Source organism: Muscardinus avellanarius (assembly GCF_963383645.1).
Source record: "Muscardinus avellanarius genome assembly, chromosome: 7".
Lineage (NCBI taxonomy): Eukaryota > Metazoa > Chordata > Mammalia > Rodentia > Gliridae > Muscardinus > Muscardinus avellanarius.
In genome coordinates this window covers 101,814,618-101,829,371 of record NC_137793.1, presented here as the reverse complement: position 1 = coordinate 101,829,371, position 14,754 = coordinate 101,814,618, and the positions used below count along the sequence as shown (strand labels likewise).

Sequence of the window (14,754 nt, the reverse complement as noted above, 5' to 3'; positions counted from 1 at the left end):
CAGGTTTGCAGCCAACCTCAGCAACTTAGCAAGGATGTCCACAAGTTAGTAAGACACTATTTCAAAAATAAACAAATTAAATAGGGCCCAAGATGTTGCTCAGAGTTTGAATGATTCTGGTTTCAATCCCCAGTCACACACACACACACACACACACACACACACACACACACACACACAGGCATCATACATCTCTGCATAAATGACTCACTAGTGTATTCCAGCCATTCACTTTGGGCTTAGTAAAAGTCCTGCTCCCAAAAACAGAACATGAATGTATCCTTTGGTTATAATCATTTCTTCCTGAAGCTCACATGGTAGCAGAGAAGCCTTGTGGTTACAGAAGCCTAATGCTCCTAGTCAAAGTCGGTTGCAATCAATGTCCTCTTACCACAATGCTGGGTATTGAGCTTGAAACAATGTCTAATAAACTATAACCAGATTCCTCACCACAAAAATCTTATTTCTACCCAAGTGTTAGAAAAGACACTTGGGATTCAACGAGTTGCATTTACCTTGAACGCAACCTAGTCTTTCTTGTGAAAACAAAATAGAACCCAAATTAACAACTACAAATAGAGTAAGTTTCCAACAATGCGGAAAAGTTAGGAAACTCAGTCAGAAATAGCCAAGGAAACCCTCCTCTGCTCCTCTGCTGTTTTGGCGTGTCCTTTTTATGACAATTCTGACTTCGCACTAATTTCTCTTTTCTGATTGATTTTATGTAGAGACCTGGAAGGGTTCTTGATGGATAATGGGGGTCCATTCTCTCATTCTCTACAGAGCTGACCTTAAACCACCTAAGATAAATTACTGTTTACTTTTTAATACACCCAAGGGAAAGAGATTCTTTAAACTTCTCCAAAAACACATTTCAGCTTCTGACAAGCCATTCTAACCAGGAAATTCTAATTTTAATCTCATTAAAAGTTGAATCCACTTCCTCCTTTTATGTAATTGTGTGTCCTACAGCTGTTCACTGATTTCGCTGGCTCTTTATTGTGCGGCTTATCCTGCACGGTCTTCATTCCATAGGAATTTGACAAGGCACCAGGAAAACAAACAAAATAAACTCTAAGCTGCAAGTCAAGAACCTCATCAACTCGTCATTTTATTTTGCATAAGTTTTCATCTGTCACCCGTTTTATGTTTTTGTTGTTTTTTTTGTTTTGTTTTTATTTTTTTTTTGGTGGTACTGGGGGTGGAACCCAGAGGTTTTCTACCTCTGGGCTATACTCCCAGACCTATTTTATATTTTATTTGGAAACAGGGTCTCACTAAGTTGCTGAGAGCCTCACTAAGTAGCTGAGGCTGGCTTCGAACCTGCACAATCCTCCTGTCTCAGCCTCCCAAGCGCAGGGATTACAAGCGTGCGCCACCACGCCCGGCATACATCTTACTTTTAATTCATGTTATTTTTGAAATATTTCACGAGTGATCTATTATTTTGAAAACCTTAAAGCCATCACATCTAGTTCTAGAAGTTTAAGTGCAAGCTCAGGGAGAACTTCTGTATCTGACTGTTTTGAGATGAAAGGGAAGTTAGAATTATTTCTCTTCAGCAGGAATATATTAATCAGTGATGTATTCATTGATTCTGAACCAAATGTTACAAAGAGGCTGTGTTAGAATGCTTGGGACACTCTATCTTAAAAAGACCAGTGTGGTTATTTAGTATATTGCTTGGTTATTAATAAAGATAGTGTGCTCACCTGTTTTATCCTGAGGAACATCTCATTTTTCACTTAGTTCCACCCAATATAATGGGAGAAGAACAGAACATCTCTGTCCTCATTAGCCAAGCTGTGGAGTTACTGTGTCAGAGCGATGCTGTCCCCCCACCCACCCTGACATGGCTAAAAGATGGCCGCCCTTTGTTAAAGAAACCAGGCCTCAGTATTTCCAAAAATGGAAGTGTGTTGAAGGTAAGACCATAGATTCATTTCTTTACATATTATTCCTTAGCTCTTGGCTTGGGTGTTAACTGTATTAAACTTCCTTGTCAATGTTCGAGTATTCTAATTTCATCTTATAAATTTCTAGGACTCCTTTTCTTGAATAGGTTGGTGATTTCTTTATAGTTTATGCTTAATGAGATTTAAATATTTAATAACCTACCCAAATTTGTAGCCAGAAGCTATCTCAAAAAAAAGGGGGGGGGGGTTCCAGGAAAACATATAGAAATATTCCAAGGACTGCCTCGTCTTTAGTAATTCATCCAATAAACAAATGCCCATTTTAAATGTTCTGGAAAAAGATGCAAAAAAAGATAATACATATCATATGTTTTCCAACTTTACATAAAACTAAAATTTAATTAACAGTTCAGTTTAAAAGTTCAGTAGGTATCCTAACCGAGTCCAAGTGGATGGTACAAACAGTGTATTTTAGAAGGGGTAACAAATGATGAGACTGTCTAGAAAGGTTTGAAAGACGACCTAGCTTTTTCAGCTAAGATAGGACAAACCTCCTAATTAAGGAAGGCATGTAAGCTACTTTGACCAGAACAAAGAATTTTACAAAGTGAATATTTGGAAATAATATTCAGCTCGGTGTGGTGGTGCATGCTTGGTGCATGCTTGTAATCCCAGTACTTGGGAGGCTGAGACAGGAGGATCACAAGTTCGCGGCCAGCCTCAGCTACTTAGTGAGGCCCTCTGCAACTCAGTGAGACCCTGTTTCATAATAAAAAGAATAAAAAATAGGGCAGGAGGTGTAACTCAGAGGTAGAATGCCCCTGGGTTCCATCCCCAGACCTGCAAAAAAGGAAAGGAAGAAAGGAAAGAAAGAAAGAGAAAGGAAGGAAGGAAAGAAGGAAAGAAGGAAGGAAGGAAGGAAGGAAGGAAGGGAGAAAGAATATTGACAAGGCTAATCTGAATAAAGTAAGAGCTGACATTGAAAGTCAGCCTAGGGAATTAGAATTCACAAGGCCAAAAAAGTCTGCATGTTTACAACTCCATTAAATGTTTATTAAATCCTCATAACAACCAACTGAGAAACACAAAAGATAGCTAAGTAATCTGCCCAGTTACTAAGAGCCAGAAATCAGATTTGAACACACAGAGAACCAGACCCCACACACTAACTCCACAGAGCCCCTCAGTTGGGGAAGGTTATTTCTGATAAACAAGATGCTCAAGGACTGGATGAGGAGCGTCCGCCCGTGGGCAGGACGGTAAGACGAGCCGCTTATTGATTGTTGCAATGTCTTCTGTACGCTGTTGACTGTGCTTCTGGTTTTGAATGAACTGTTGAGATTAGCCAATCACAGAGAGTGAAAGGTCATATGTTTTCTTTATTATGTGCAGGATAGGGAGTAATTGGGGTACAAGAGAGACTCTAGATGAGGACACCTCAGGATAGCCAGGGAGATCTAAGGATAGGGGTGGAGGAAGACTTAGGTTCATTAATGGAAATACTACCATAGACTATGTGTATACATGTGAATATATTCCAGCATCAATCTGGACACTGTGTATTGGGAGGGAGGGAGGTGGGGGGCACCAAGAGCATGTGCATGGATGTTATTGTCAACATGATTTGCATTATGATGTGAGACTGTAATGCACCAATAAAATCACAAAGAAATAAAAAGATGAGGAGCTTACCCAGAAGAATGGAAGCATGGGCTGAGTGGAGAGGCATGGAAGTGTGTGTTAGAAGAAAAAGAAATTAAGCTTCTGTAGTAATGGGGCTAGATGAGGATGCAAAGTCCAGGTTCATTGATGAAAGAAAGAAGAATAAGCCAATTGAGCTACAAAGACCAAAGAGAAAAAGGAAAAGGAAGAAGAAATACTACCCACGCATGAAGGAAGGGGCCAGAGTTCTGGAAAGTGTCCAATAAAATCCCCAAATCTTAGCATGACAGTGATAATCATATGAACACAAATCTCAGTGACTATAGAAGTGCATTTCTTTGTGTGATGGTGCAGTGCCTGCAGAGCCATTGGTCTCCATTACGGAACAAGGCCAGGTACCCTGGGGTGTGCAGGTTCCATTGAGAGGGGAAGGGAGGAGACCTTGAATGAAAACTTCTCTAGTATTCAAACCCAACTAGTCTGTTGAAACGCTCTTACCTATGCACTAGCTAGCATTATTCACACACATCTTATCCAGATCAGATAGCAGCATCTTAGCATTTTTTTGGCCTCTGGAACATACTAGGCACTCAACATATGTTAATCCCTTCTCTCTGTTTTACGCATCTCCCGCCCCTTGCTCTTCCTATATATAACACGTGCAGGCCTGTGCTTCCTGACTTGAAGGGCCTCTGACTCCCAATTTGAGTGCGTCTGCCACTAATTATGTGACTTGGAATCATTTTAAGTCTCTTAATGATTATGAGGTTTCTTATTTGTAAAATGAAAATGTTAGATTTAAAGTATCTTTCAGTTATAAAATTTGGTTTTCTAAATAATACCAGTTTTAATGTTCATATCAATTTTTAATAAGTTTATTGAATTCCTGCTGTGCACCTCGGACATGCTAAGTCCTTTCTTCCTTCTTTTTTTTGTTTTGTTTTGTTGTTTGTTTTGTGATGGTGCTGAGATTGAACCCAGGGCCATTCTACCCTGATCCACATCCCAAACACTTTTTTATTTTTTGTTTTGAAACAGGATCACACTAAGTTACTGAGAGTCTCACTAAGCCTGAGGCTGGCCTTGAACCTGTGACCCTCTTGTCTCAGCCTCTCAAATATTGGAAGTACAGATGTGCACCTCCACGCCCAGCTGCTAAATACTTTCAGTGATCACTGTGACTCTAGCGATTTTTCTCTGTTTCAAATGTTCTAGAAATCCTTGATTGCAAACTTATCTGGCAAAAATAAGAGTAGTCACCTACTCTTTGTTCTGTCTCTTATATTATCTCATATTGTTATTTATATCTTGTTCATTATTAAGTTCTTTATGTTCACATGTTTATATCCTCAACTATGTGTTACATTCAAATAAGAAACTGTATGTTACATTTATTTTTATGTATTCTACCTACAGTATTTAGTATAATAACTTCTGAATAGTTAATGAATGAGCGATGCTTGGTTACTATCAATGCATATTGCATGTGAAAACATAGATTTTTTTTTTTTTTAGTGATAATCACCTACCAAGCACCAAACTGGATACTAGGATATCCTGACTAAAGAAATATAATTCTTGGCTTGAAGAATATTACAAACCCAGGGTGGTAAAATACGTTTGTAATGGAAATAATAAGAGCAGTATTTTACTGAGTTTTTCTGGATTTATAAAGATTGTATATATTAATGCCTTAAATGACTATCAAAAATTGTGCCTTTTGGGCAATTTTATATAAATTGTATTTAAAAGGCCTCTCTGGGCTTCCAACCAAAGACATAAACCAAGTTAAAATAAGGTATGAAATAGACAAAAACTGTCGGATCTTGGTAGATGTTGATTCTGAGAAATGGGCGTGCAGGTGTTCATTTTGCCATTCTCTCCACTTTTGACGTGTGTGTTGATCTTCAGAATAAAAATTAAAAATTAAAAGACCACAAAGAACATTCATTGAAAACCCCCAAGTGTGAAAGAGCAATGCGGCCTCAAAGTCTCGTCTTGTTTTCAGATAGAAGACGCTCAGCTGCAAGACACTGGCCGTTACACGTGTGAAGCAACAAACGTTGCTGGGAAAACTGAGAAAAACTATAATGTCAACATTTGGGGTGAGTAGAGCCAGATCCTGTAAAGCAAGTGATGCAGGCTGCTGTTTAACCTTTTATCTACTATGTCAGTTCTCAAAATGACACTTGCTCATGTAACTAAAATGGACCATAATATATGAATGTGTCAACATCTGTGCATTTACGAGATGCTGAACTGTGTTGGGTACCCAGTCAAAGAACGAATTCAGGAACAAAAATAGGTCAACTTCCCGAGCATCGTTGTAACCCTGATGTAGAATGTCTCTCCTTTCCGGCCTAGCAAGTCCTTTAGCTTCCACAGCCAGACTCTTATAATGATTGGGCCTTCTCTAGCAACTGTGGTAAATTGGTCAAGTAAAAATCAGTCACGAGGTAGAATTATGAATGTGAACTGTGTGTGTCTGAAAGAGAAAAAAGACAACACATGGATGTTGGAAGATGGGACTCCTGTGCTAATGAAAGGTCTTTCTCAGCTGGGCGTGTTGGCGTATTCTTGTAATCTCAGTACTTGGGAGGCTGAGACAGGATGATCTCAGGTTCATGGCCAGCCCCAGCTACTTAGTGAGGCCCTCCACAATTTAGTGAGGCCCTGTTTTAAAATAAAGAATAAAAAAATAGGGCTGGGATGTAGCTTGGAGGTAGAATATCCCTAGGTTCAATCACCAGTACTGGGGGGGGGGGAGAACTTTCTCAATTGAAAGTTTACTATTTGTTAGTAATTAGGTCATTCTGATGAATAACCAAAACGTGGCTATCTCCTGATTGTTCAAAAGTGCTCCCATTTTGAGCATAATAACTTTAACACTACATATTGCTTTAAAGTCATTTATAGCATATTAAGCCATCTTTTTTAAAAAGTTGTGTTGGTACATTATAATTATGCATAATAGTGGAATTCACTGTTGCATATTTATACATGCACCTAATGTCATTTTTTTTTTTTTGGTACTGGGGATTGATCCCAGAGGTATTCTACCCCCAAGCAGCACCCCCAGCCCAATCAATTATTTCTTATTTGGAAATGGGATCTCACTAGTTTTCTGAGACCCTTGCTAGGTTGCTGAGACTGTCCTCAAACATGAAATCCTTCTGTCTCAGCTTCCCCAATACTGGTATTACAAGCCTGCACTACAATGTCTGGCTTATTTAAACTTTTTAATTACTAAAGTCATGAGATGAAGTTTACCTTTTACTTATAGAAATTATTCAAAAACACATTTTTGGTGGTACTAAGGTTCCTGGAAACCCTTCTGCCTCTGGGCTACACTCCCAGACTATATATATATATATATATATATATATATATATATATATATATATATATATATATATAATTGGAAACAGGGTCTCTTAAGCCAGCAAGGCTGGCTTCGAACCTGTGCGATCCTCCTGTCTCCACCTCCCAAGCGCGGGGATTACAAGCGTGTGCCACCACGCCTGGCTTCAAAAGCACATTTTTAAATAAAAAGAAAGATAGGTATAATTTTATCCCGAGGGACAACAATATTTTTTAAACTGTGCATATTTGGGGCAGTGCTGGAGATTGACCAAGAGGTGTTCTATATTGTTTTTCATTTTGAGATAGGCTCTCACTAGGTTGCTGAGGACCTTGCTAATTTGCTGAGTTTATCCTCAACATGTGATCTTTTTGTCTCAGCATCCCAAGTACTGGGATTCTCCCTGTGTGCCAGTGTGCCTGGCACAAAAGTATGCATTTGTATAGAAAATAACTTAATAAAATTATTGTCATTTAAAAATATTTTGAGGCAGATTATATGGATTAATTTATTTTTATTTTATTGTTGTTGTTCTGTTTTGTTTAATGGTACCAGGGACTGAGTTATACCTCCAGCCCTATTTTATGTTTTATTTTGAAATGGGGTTTCAGTAAGTTAACTGAGACTGGCCTCGAACCTAATCTGCAATCCTCCTGTCTCAGCCTCCCAAGTACTGAGATTACAGGCATGCTCTACCATACCCAGCTTAAATTACTTTAAAATGGTAAAATTTACCATTTAGTAGATTTTCATTTGCTACACATTGATAATGTGTCATTAATCTTTGTTCCTACCTCTTTCCATCCTTTTTCTTTTTATTTTCTATCATTTTATCTTTTCTTCCTTTCTTATTTCTTTCAAATAAGAAAAATATTCATATATTCCCCGATATGGAAAAAATACTGAATTTTATGAAGTAAAGTTTTTCAAAGAAAGAAGGAGAAAAAAATGTTGGTCCATTTAAAAAGTGAGGCAAAGAATTAATTTTCAACATGTGATATTTGAGATGTGGACTATCCATGCAGTCAGAAATGCAAGCCTGTACTTGAGAAGAGATAAGAGTTAAAAGCACAAGTTAGAGACATGACTATTTAGAAAACAGTTGAGATTCCTAAAAGAGAGGAAAAAGAATGTGTACAAGAGAATACTATATGGAGTGCCTATCAAGTGTACCATGTAAGAAAGGAGATTTTAAAAAAAGAGACACCAACCACAAATCCAAGAAGAAATTCAGAAGAACCAAAAATGTAAGAGTAAAACTCAGTAAAAACTGTGTCATGGAAACTGAGAGCAGTGGTGTTCCCAGAAGAAAAACATAGACAATGAATTAATCATGAGCTGTGCATAGGTGGGTAAATGATAATGTCACCTAATGTAGGTAGGGAAGACAAATTAGAGATAAACCACAAGGTGTCCTTTACAAAGGAGCAGGCCAGTAGTGCTCCTTAACACACAATTTAATAGTGGAAAGCAGAATATAGTACATCTAAAATACAGTATATTTAAAATTGAATGATAAGGGGAAAAGTTGATTTTCCCCTTATAGTTGTTGTCTTAGATAGCATTATCACTGCTATAATCCAAAACAACTCACCACACAACTCAGAGGAAGGAAGACTTATTTGCTCACAGTTCTGGAGATTACAGAAGTTTTGTCCATGTCAGGCCAGGTCTGCGGAGTTCAGGGGATGGGAGTGGGAAGCATAACAGAGAGAGAGAGAGAGAGAGAGAGAGAGAGAGAGAGAGAGAGAGAGAGAGAGAGAGAGAGAGAATATGAATATGAGAATGAAAGAGCACAAAGCTCTGCTCACACATCCTGGAGCTGGAGGCAAGAGCAAGCAGAGGGAGGAAAGATATATGATCCCTGAGGCCATACCTCCAAGGACACTTCCTTAACAACCAAGCCTGTTTCCAACATTGCTACCTTGATTCCATGAGGGCTAGGAGACATCTAAATCCAAACCATTACAGTATCTAAGTGCCTATAATAAATAAGCTTCTCTTATCCTATTCTGAATAGCCTGAAAATTAAATTTTTATATGTGGAAATAGGAATCCCTGTTATTAGCAGTTTATCCAATGTGATAGAGGTGACTTTTAATATCATGTTGGTATGTCAGCCTCTTTCCCTAATGATTTTCTCACATCGTTCAAATACAAACTTTTTCTTTGCATATAAACTGTTAGGGGAAATTCTATATAAAATAAAAATTTCTTTTCTTTCAGTACCACCAAACATTTATGGGTCTGATGAACTGTCTCAACTTACAGTCATTGAAGGGAATCTCATTAGTCTCTTATGTGAATCAAGTGGGATTCCACCCCCAAATCTCATCTGGAAGAAGAAAGGTTAGTTTTCATTCTTTAAATTTATAAGATTAAATATAACTATAAATGAATATTTGTTTTGTTTGAGAGACATATCATTTTATAAACAAAAATTTCTGGGACTTTACTGCTAAATACTAGATAGCAACATTGCTTTATATTTACTTTTAATGATGTTAGCTAAAAAATCTTCATTTTTAAAGAAACTGACTACTTCCCAGAAAATAATCAATTTGATTGCTTTTTAATCAAATATGATATGGACAGTTATAATCATGAGAATCCACTATTCAAATAACTATTTTATTCTTTTATTTAGTAATCATTTTTTCTTTTTGGTACTAGGGATTGAGCACAGGGGCATTCTACCTCTGAGCTACAACCCCAGCCCATTTTTTTGTTTTGTTTTGAAGCAAGATCTCACTAGGTTACTGAGAGTCTTGCTTAATTGCTGAGCCTTAAACTTTTGATTGTCCTGTTGCTGGGATTACAGGCATGTGCGTGTTTTATTCTTTAAAATAGATTTTAGAATAGTTTTATTCTTTAAAATACATTTTTAAAGCTATTTGCTACAGTAAACATTTTAGCTATATTTACAACAGCTTTAAAATACATGCTAAGATTGAATTATGCAGTTGAATAGATTTTTAATTTCTCAGTATATTCTGATTCGTGCCTACTAAGTATCAGGTAGATTGTATAATTTAATTCACCTAAACTTTAGACCTCCTTCATTTTGCACACCAGGGCAAGAATATTTTGCAGGATCTAGTCTATTAGGTACTTGAAGTAGGAAGTAAATAAAATAACTATATGTATTTATCAGAATATGTATACAAAATGATCTACATCGTTGCCTGAGCTTCTGTCTCTTGGTTTTCTTCGCAGGCTCTCCAGTGCTGGCTGACTCAGCGGGGCGAGTTAGAATTTTATCGGGAGGCAGGCAGTTACAAATTTCAATTGCCAAAAAATCCGATGCGGGGCTCTATACATGTGTGGCATCAAATGTTGCCGGAACTGCAAAGAAAGAATACAATCTACAAGTTTACCGTAAGTTACTGAGCTTGGGTACTATTTTCTTTTATTTTATTGGTGCATTGTCATCATATATCTTGATGAAGTTCAGGGTGATCGAGGTGTACACCCACACAGCCCTGTTGAGCCCTCCTCAGTTCCCTAACCCTAACTCACCTTCCCATGCTCACATGAGCTTCCCATGAGCTTCCCATGAGCTTCCCATGCTCAGTGATTGGCTTTGATAAGTGTGCGTGTGTGCATCATCTCCATTGAGGTGTTTTCCTCTTCAAGTCTTCCTCCTCCCTCTCATCTCTCTCAGCTAGGTCCCCTTTCTCACCTCCACTAAGGCTTCTCCTCCTTTGTCTGTGGACTTTCCTGGGTCCCACCTTCTCCCTAGCTTCTGCGTATGAGGGAGAACATCAAACCTTGCACTTTTTGTGACTGACTAATCTCCCTTTGCATAGTATTCTCCAGTTCTGTCCATTTCTCTACAGATGACATAATTTTGTTCTTTTTAGTGGCTGAGTAGCATTTTATTCTGTATGTGTCTCATAATATTGCAACCCATTCATTTGTGGATGGACATCTCGACTGGTTCCGTAGTTTGGCAATTATGAATAGTGCAGCTATAAACATAGATCATGTTTCCCATCCTTCATTTTCATATATTTCTCCATGTCCTGAAGATTCATTCAGAGAAGTATGGCTCTACATATCATGTGACTCACAAATTCAAATTATGCTAACATAGCCAGAGGACAATTATTTCTTTCTGGCTGTTATTTATTCAAGAATAGAGCTGTCTACTCTGCTTCAGCTTACCAATGACAGACACATCAGTGTGACTATAATTTTCTGGGGACAGAATAGTGGAAAAGTAGAAGGGGAAACAGCAGCCTCATACCTATAGGGCATGTTTATAATACATAAAATATTTCATTTTAATGAATATTAAACTTTTATTAGATTTTAGAGTGCTTTAAATATTTACACTATCTCATTCAGTCTTTCCACGAGCTATTACATAAAACAGAATTACTCCTATTTTGCATATATATAGACATTTAAGCTCAGAGTAGGTGGGCATGGCGGTGCATGCCTGTAATACTAGTACTTGTGAGGCTGAGAAAGGAAGAGTGCAGGTTCAAGGACAGCCTTAGCAGTGTAGCAAGACTGAACGCTGGTGAAACCTCATTTCAAAATTTTAAAATAATAATAATAAAATGGGCTTGGAGTGTGGTTCCAGACTAGAATTACCCTGGGTTCAATTCCCAGTACCATACACACACACAAACAAATTAAAGCTCAGAACCACTCGTAGCTGACCGAAATCACATGGCTCTGTGTGGTAGAACTGTCACTGGAACACAGGACTGTGCACACTGGTCTACTTTTCTTTCCATACACATATGTGTGAGAGTGGATCTAATATTTGCTCTTGGAGTCAGTATCATTAAATGAATATGCAAAGTGATAGAAGAACAGGCGAGCCAAGGCTTAAACAGTAGAAGTTGACTTTCTTATATACAGCGAGCGCTGAGGTTGACTGTTGTTCACTGAAGTCAGAGTTGGCCGCTAGCTTATTTCTATCTGGACAAAAGCTCTGGGATTCTCCTTCCTTCCTCCATGGTCTTAAGTTGGTTTATGCAGTTCTGCTATTAAGTTTGCATCATTAAAAAGATGAGTAAGGAGAGATGGATTTTTCTTATATCAGTAGAGCAGAACATCTCCCCCAGCAAACCACTGTCTCAATAGTGTGGGCCTCTGTTCATTCATGTGGCCATTCCAATTTTCAAAGACTGAGAAGCAGTCTCAGCATCCCCCCCACCCCGCCTACAGTGGAAGGTAGAAGCTAAAAAAGAAGTTGGTAATAGCCATTGGGTCATAAGCGAGGCTCTCATATCTATTTTAAAATTAATCCTTGGAAGAGTTAGTTCTAGTGATAAGTTTAAATATTTGTCCAATTTCTCAAAAGCAGGAAGTTAGCAAATAGCATTTTTTTTTTTTTGTTTCTGCTTCTGTTTTTGTTTTAGTCTTTGTTTTTGCAGTACCGGGGATTAAATCCAGGGACAGTCTACCTCCGAGTTACACTTCCAGCCCTACTTTTTATTCTTTATTTTGAAACAGGTTCTCACTAAGTTGTGGAGGGCCTCACTAAGTAGCTGAGGTGGGCCACCAGCGAACCTGTGATCCTCCTGTCTCAGCCTCCCAAGTACTATGATTACAAGCGTGTGCCACCATGCCCAGCTACAAATAGTTTTCTTTTCTTAATCTACCAATAGCTTTATTTTAGGTACCTTTATATACATTACAGAAGATTCTCCCTCCCAGTTTAGTAATGACGTGTCTGTTAGTCCTGAGTCCTTTCTTTAGTAGTTAATATTTTGACATAAAAAACGTACTACTGAGCTGTGCATGGTTGTGCGCACCTGTAATCTCAGTACTTGGGAGGCTCAAAGAAGAGGATTACAACTTCAAAACTAGCCTCAGCAAGTAGCAAAACTCTCGGCAACCTAGCAAGACCCAGTTTCAAAAGCAAAAAATAAAATAGGGCTGGGCATGTGGCTCAAAGGTAGAACGCCCCTGGGTTCAATTCTTAATACTTAAAAAAATAGTATTATTTATAATTGACCGGTGACAATTTCTACACAAGATTTGACACAACATTGCACATCTTGTTTCTTGTTATGTCTTCTTCTCCCAGTCCGACCAACCATAACCAATGGTGGCAGCCATCCAACTGAAATTACCGTGACTCAAGGGAAGAACCTTTCCTTAGAGTGTGAGGTGCAGGGCGTCCCTCAGCCCACAGTGACCTGGATGAAGGATGGCCGCCCCTTGACCAAAGGAAGGGGCCTGGAAATACTGAATGAAGGTCGTACCCTTCAGCTGAAGAGCAGTCATGTCTCTGACACTGGCCGTTACGTGTGTGTGGCCATGAATGTAGCGGGAATGACTGACCGGAAATATGACTTAAGTGTTCATGGTAAGTGCAGAGTGGTATCACTGTTGATATAATCTAGATTCCTGGGTGGCAGATGTAGGCTTTAGGTATTGAGGTCTTATAGTCTTTCATTTTCTACATATATACCTCTACATATATATCTTAAGACCCAGCTCGGTCTTATCATTTATACTTCTGTGTCTGACCTCGTGTCTCTTACTTTGCTGAAATAAGGACATATTGGGTATTCTTTTAGGAAACCACACAGTAAAGTAGAAAATTATTTTCAGGAGCGGGGGATATAGGTCAGGGGTAGAGTGTATGTCTTGTAAATGGGAGGTTCATAGTTTGATTACCAGCACTGCAGAAAAAGAAAAGAAAGGAAAAGAAAAGAAAAGACAAAGGAAGGAAAGGAAGGGAGGGAGGAAGGAAGGGAGGTAGGACTGTCTTCAACTACTCTTGTTTGAATGCTGTTCAAAATAAAATCTCTCTAATTATGTTTTCTAAATTGGCTGTCTTAACCAGGCTAGTATGAACATGGGTTCCTTAGAGTTTACTGACTCAGCTTCCATTCAACTGGAGTTATATAAATGTTGGCTTTAAGATTCTAATTAATGAGCCATAATATACTCAGGGACAACCATTTGGACACATATAGTTTGAAGTCTAATTTTTAAATCTATAGAAACAATGGCAAATTTAATAAACACAAATCTTACGACAACTTCAGCTGGAATGTCTGTGAGGCTTCATATTAAAATCTTGTAGTTTGCAGCCAAAGAAATCAGAATCTAAAAGTGAAAATTGGCTTAATCTTAAGTAGCTTTTTTGTTAGATCAGTCTTAATTTTTAGGATTAGAATTATATTTTTTAAAATCCTTATATGGAGGTCATGAATCCATATTTATAAATTGATCAAAAAAGAAGAAGGACTGAGAGAAAGTAACTTACCGCTGTAGAAATAACAATGTGAGCCGGGCATGGTGGCGCACGCTTGTAATCCCCACACTTGGGAGGTGGAGACAGGAGGATCGAGCGGGTTCGAAGTCAGCTGCGCTGGCTTAAGAGACCCTGATTCCAAATAAAACATAAAATAGGTCTGGGAGTGTAGCCTGGAGGTAGAAGGGTTCCATCCCCAGTACCACCAAAAAAGAAGAAGAAGAAGAAGAAGAAGAAGAAGAAGAAGAAGAAGAAGAAGGAGGAGGAGGAGGAGGAGGAGGAGGAGGAGGAGGAGGAGGAGGAGGAGACGACATAGCAATGTGAAAGTCATTTATTAATTAAAGTGGAAAGAAGTGACATTTTTACTTTCATAAATGTCTCACTATAAAAATAAATAAGCTGGGCATGGTTGGTTGACACATAGCTGTAATCATAGTACTTGGGAGGCTGAGACAGGATGATCGCAGGTTCAAGATGAACCTCAGTAAGGCAGCAAGGCCTCTACAACTTCGGGAAACACTGTTTCCAAATGAAAAGTAAAGTAGGGCTGGGAGTGCTCAATCCTCAGTACTGCAAAAAAAAAGATG

General features: G+C 38.4%; 1 protein-coding gene across 1 annotated transcript in view; it reads left to right on the top strand.

Moving 5' to 3' along the window:
• Positions 1-14,754, top strand: part of HMCN1 (hemicentin 1) — a gene marked incomplete at its 3' end in the record, with an annotated part of 469,132 nt that overhangs the window by 309,312 nt on the left and 145,066 nt on the right. The window contains exons 41-45 of the mRNA XM_080699395.1: positions 1,750-1,925; positions 5,587-5,683; positions 9,166-9,288; positions 10,156-10,317; positions 12,989-13,270. Of these exons, the coding sequence (XP_080555521.1) occupies positions 1,750-1,925; positions 5,587-5,683; positions 9,166-9,288; positions 10,156-10,317; positions 12,989-13,270 (840 nt within the window). The remainder of the gene's footprint in view (positions 1-1,749; positions 1,926-5,586; positions 5,684-9,165; positions 9,289-10,155; positions 10,318-12,988; positions 13,271-14,754) is intronic.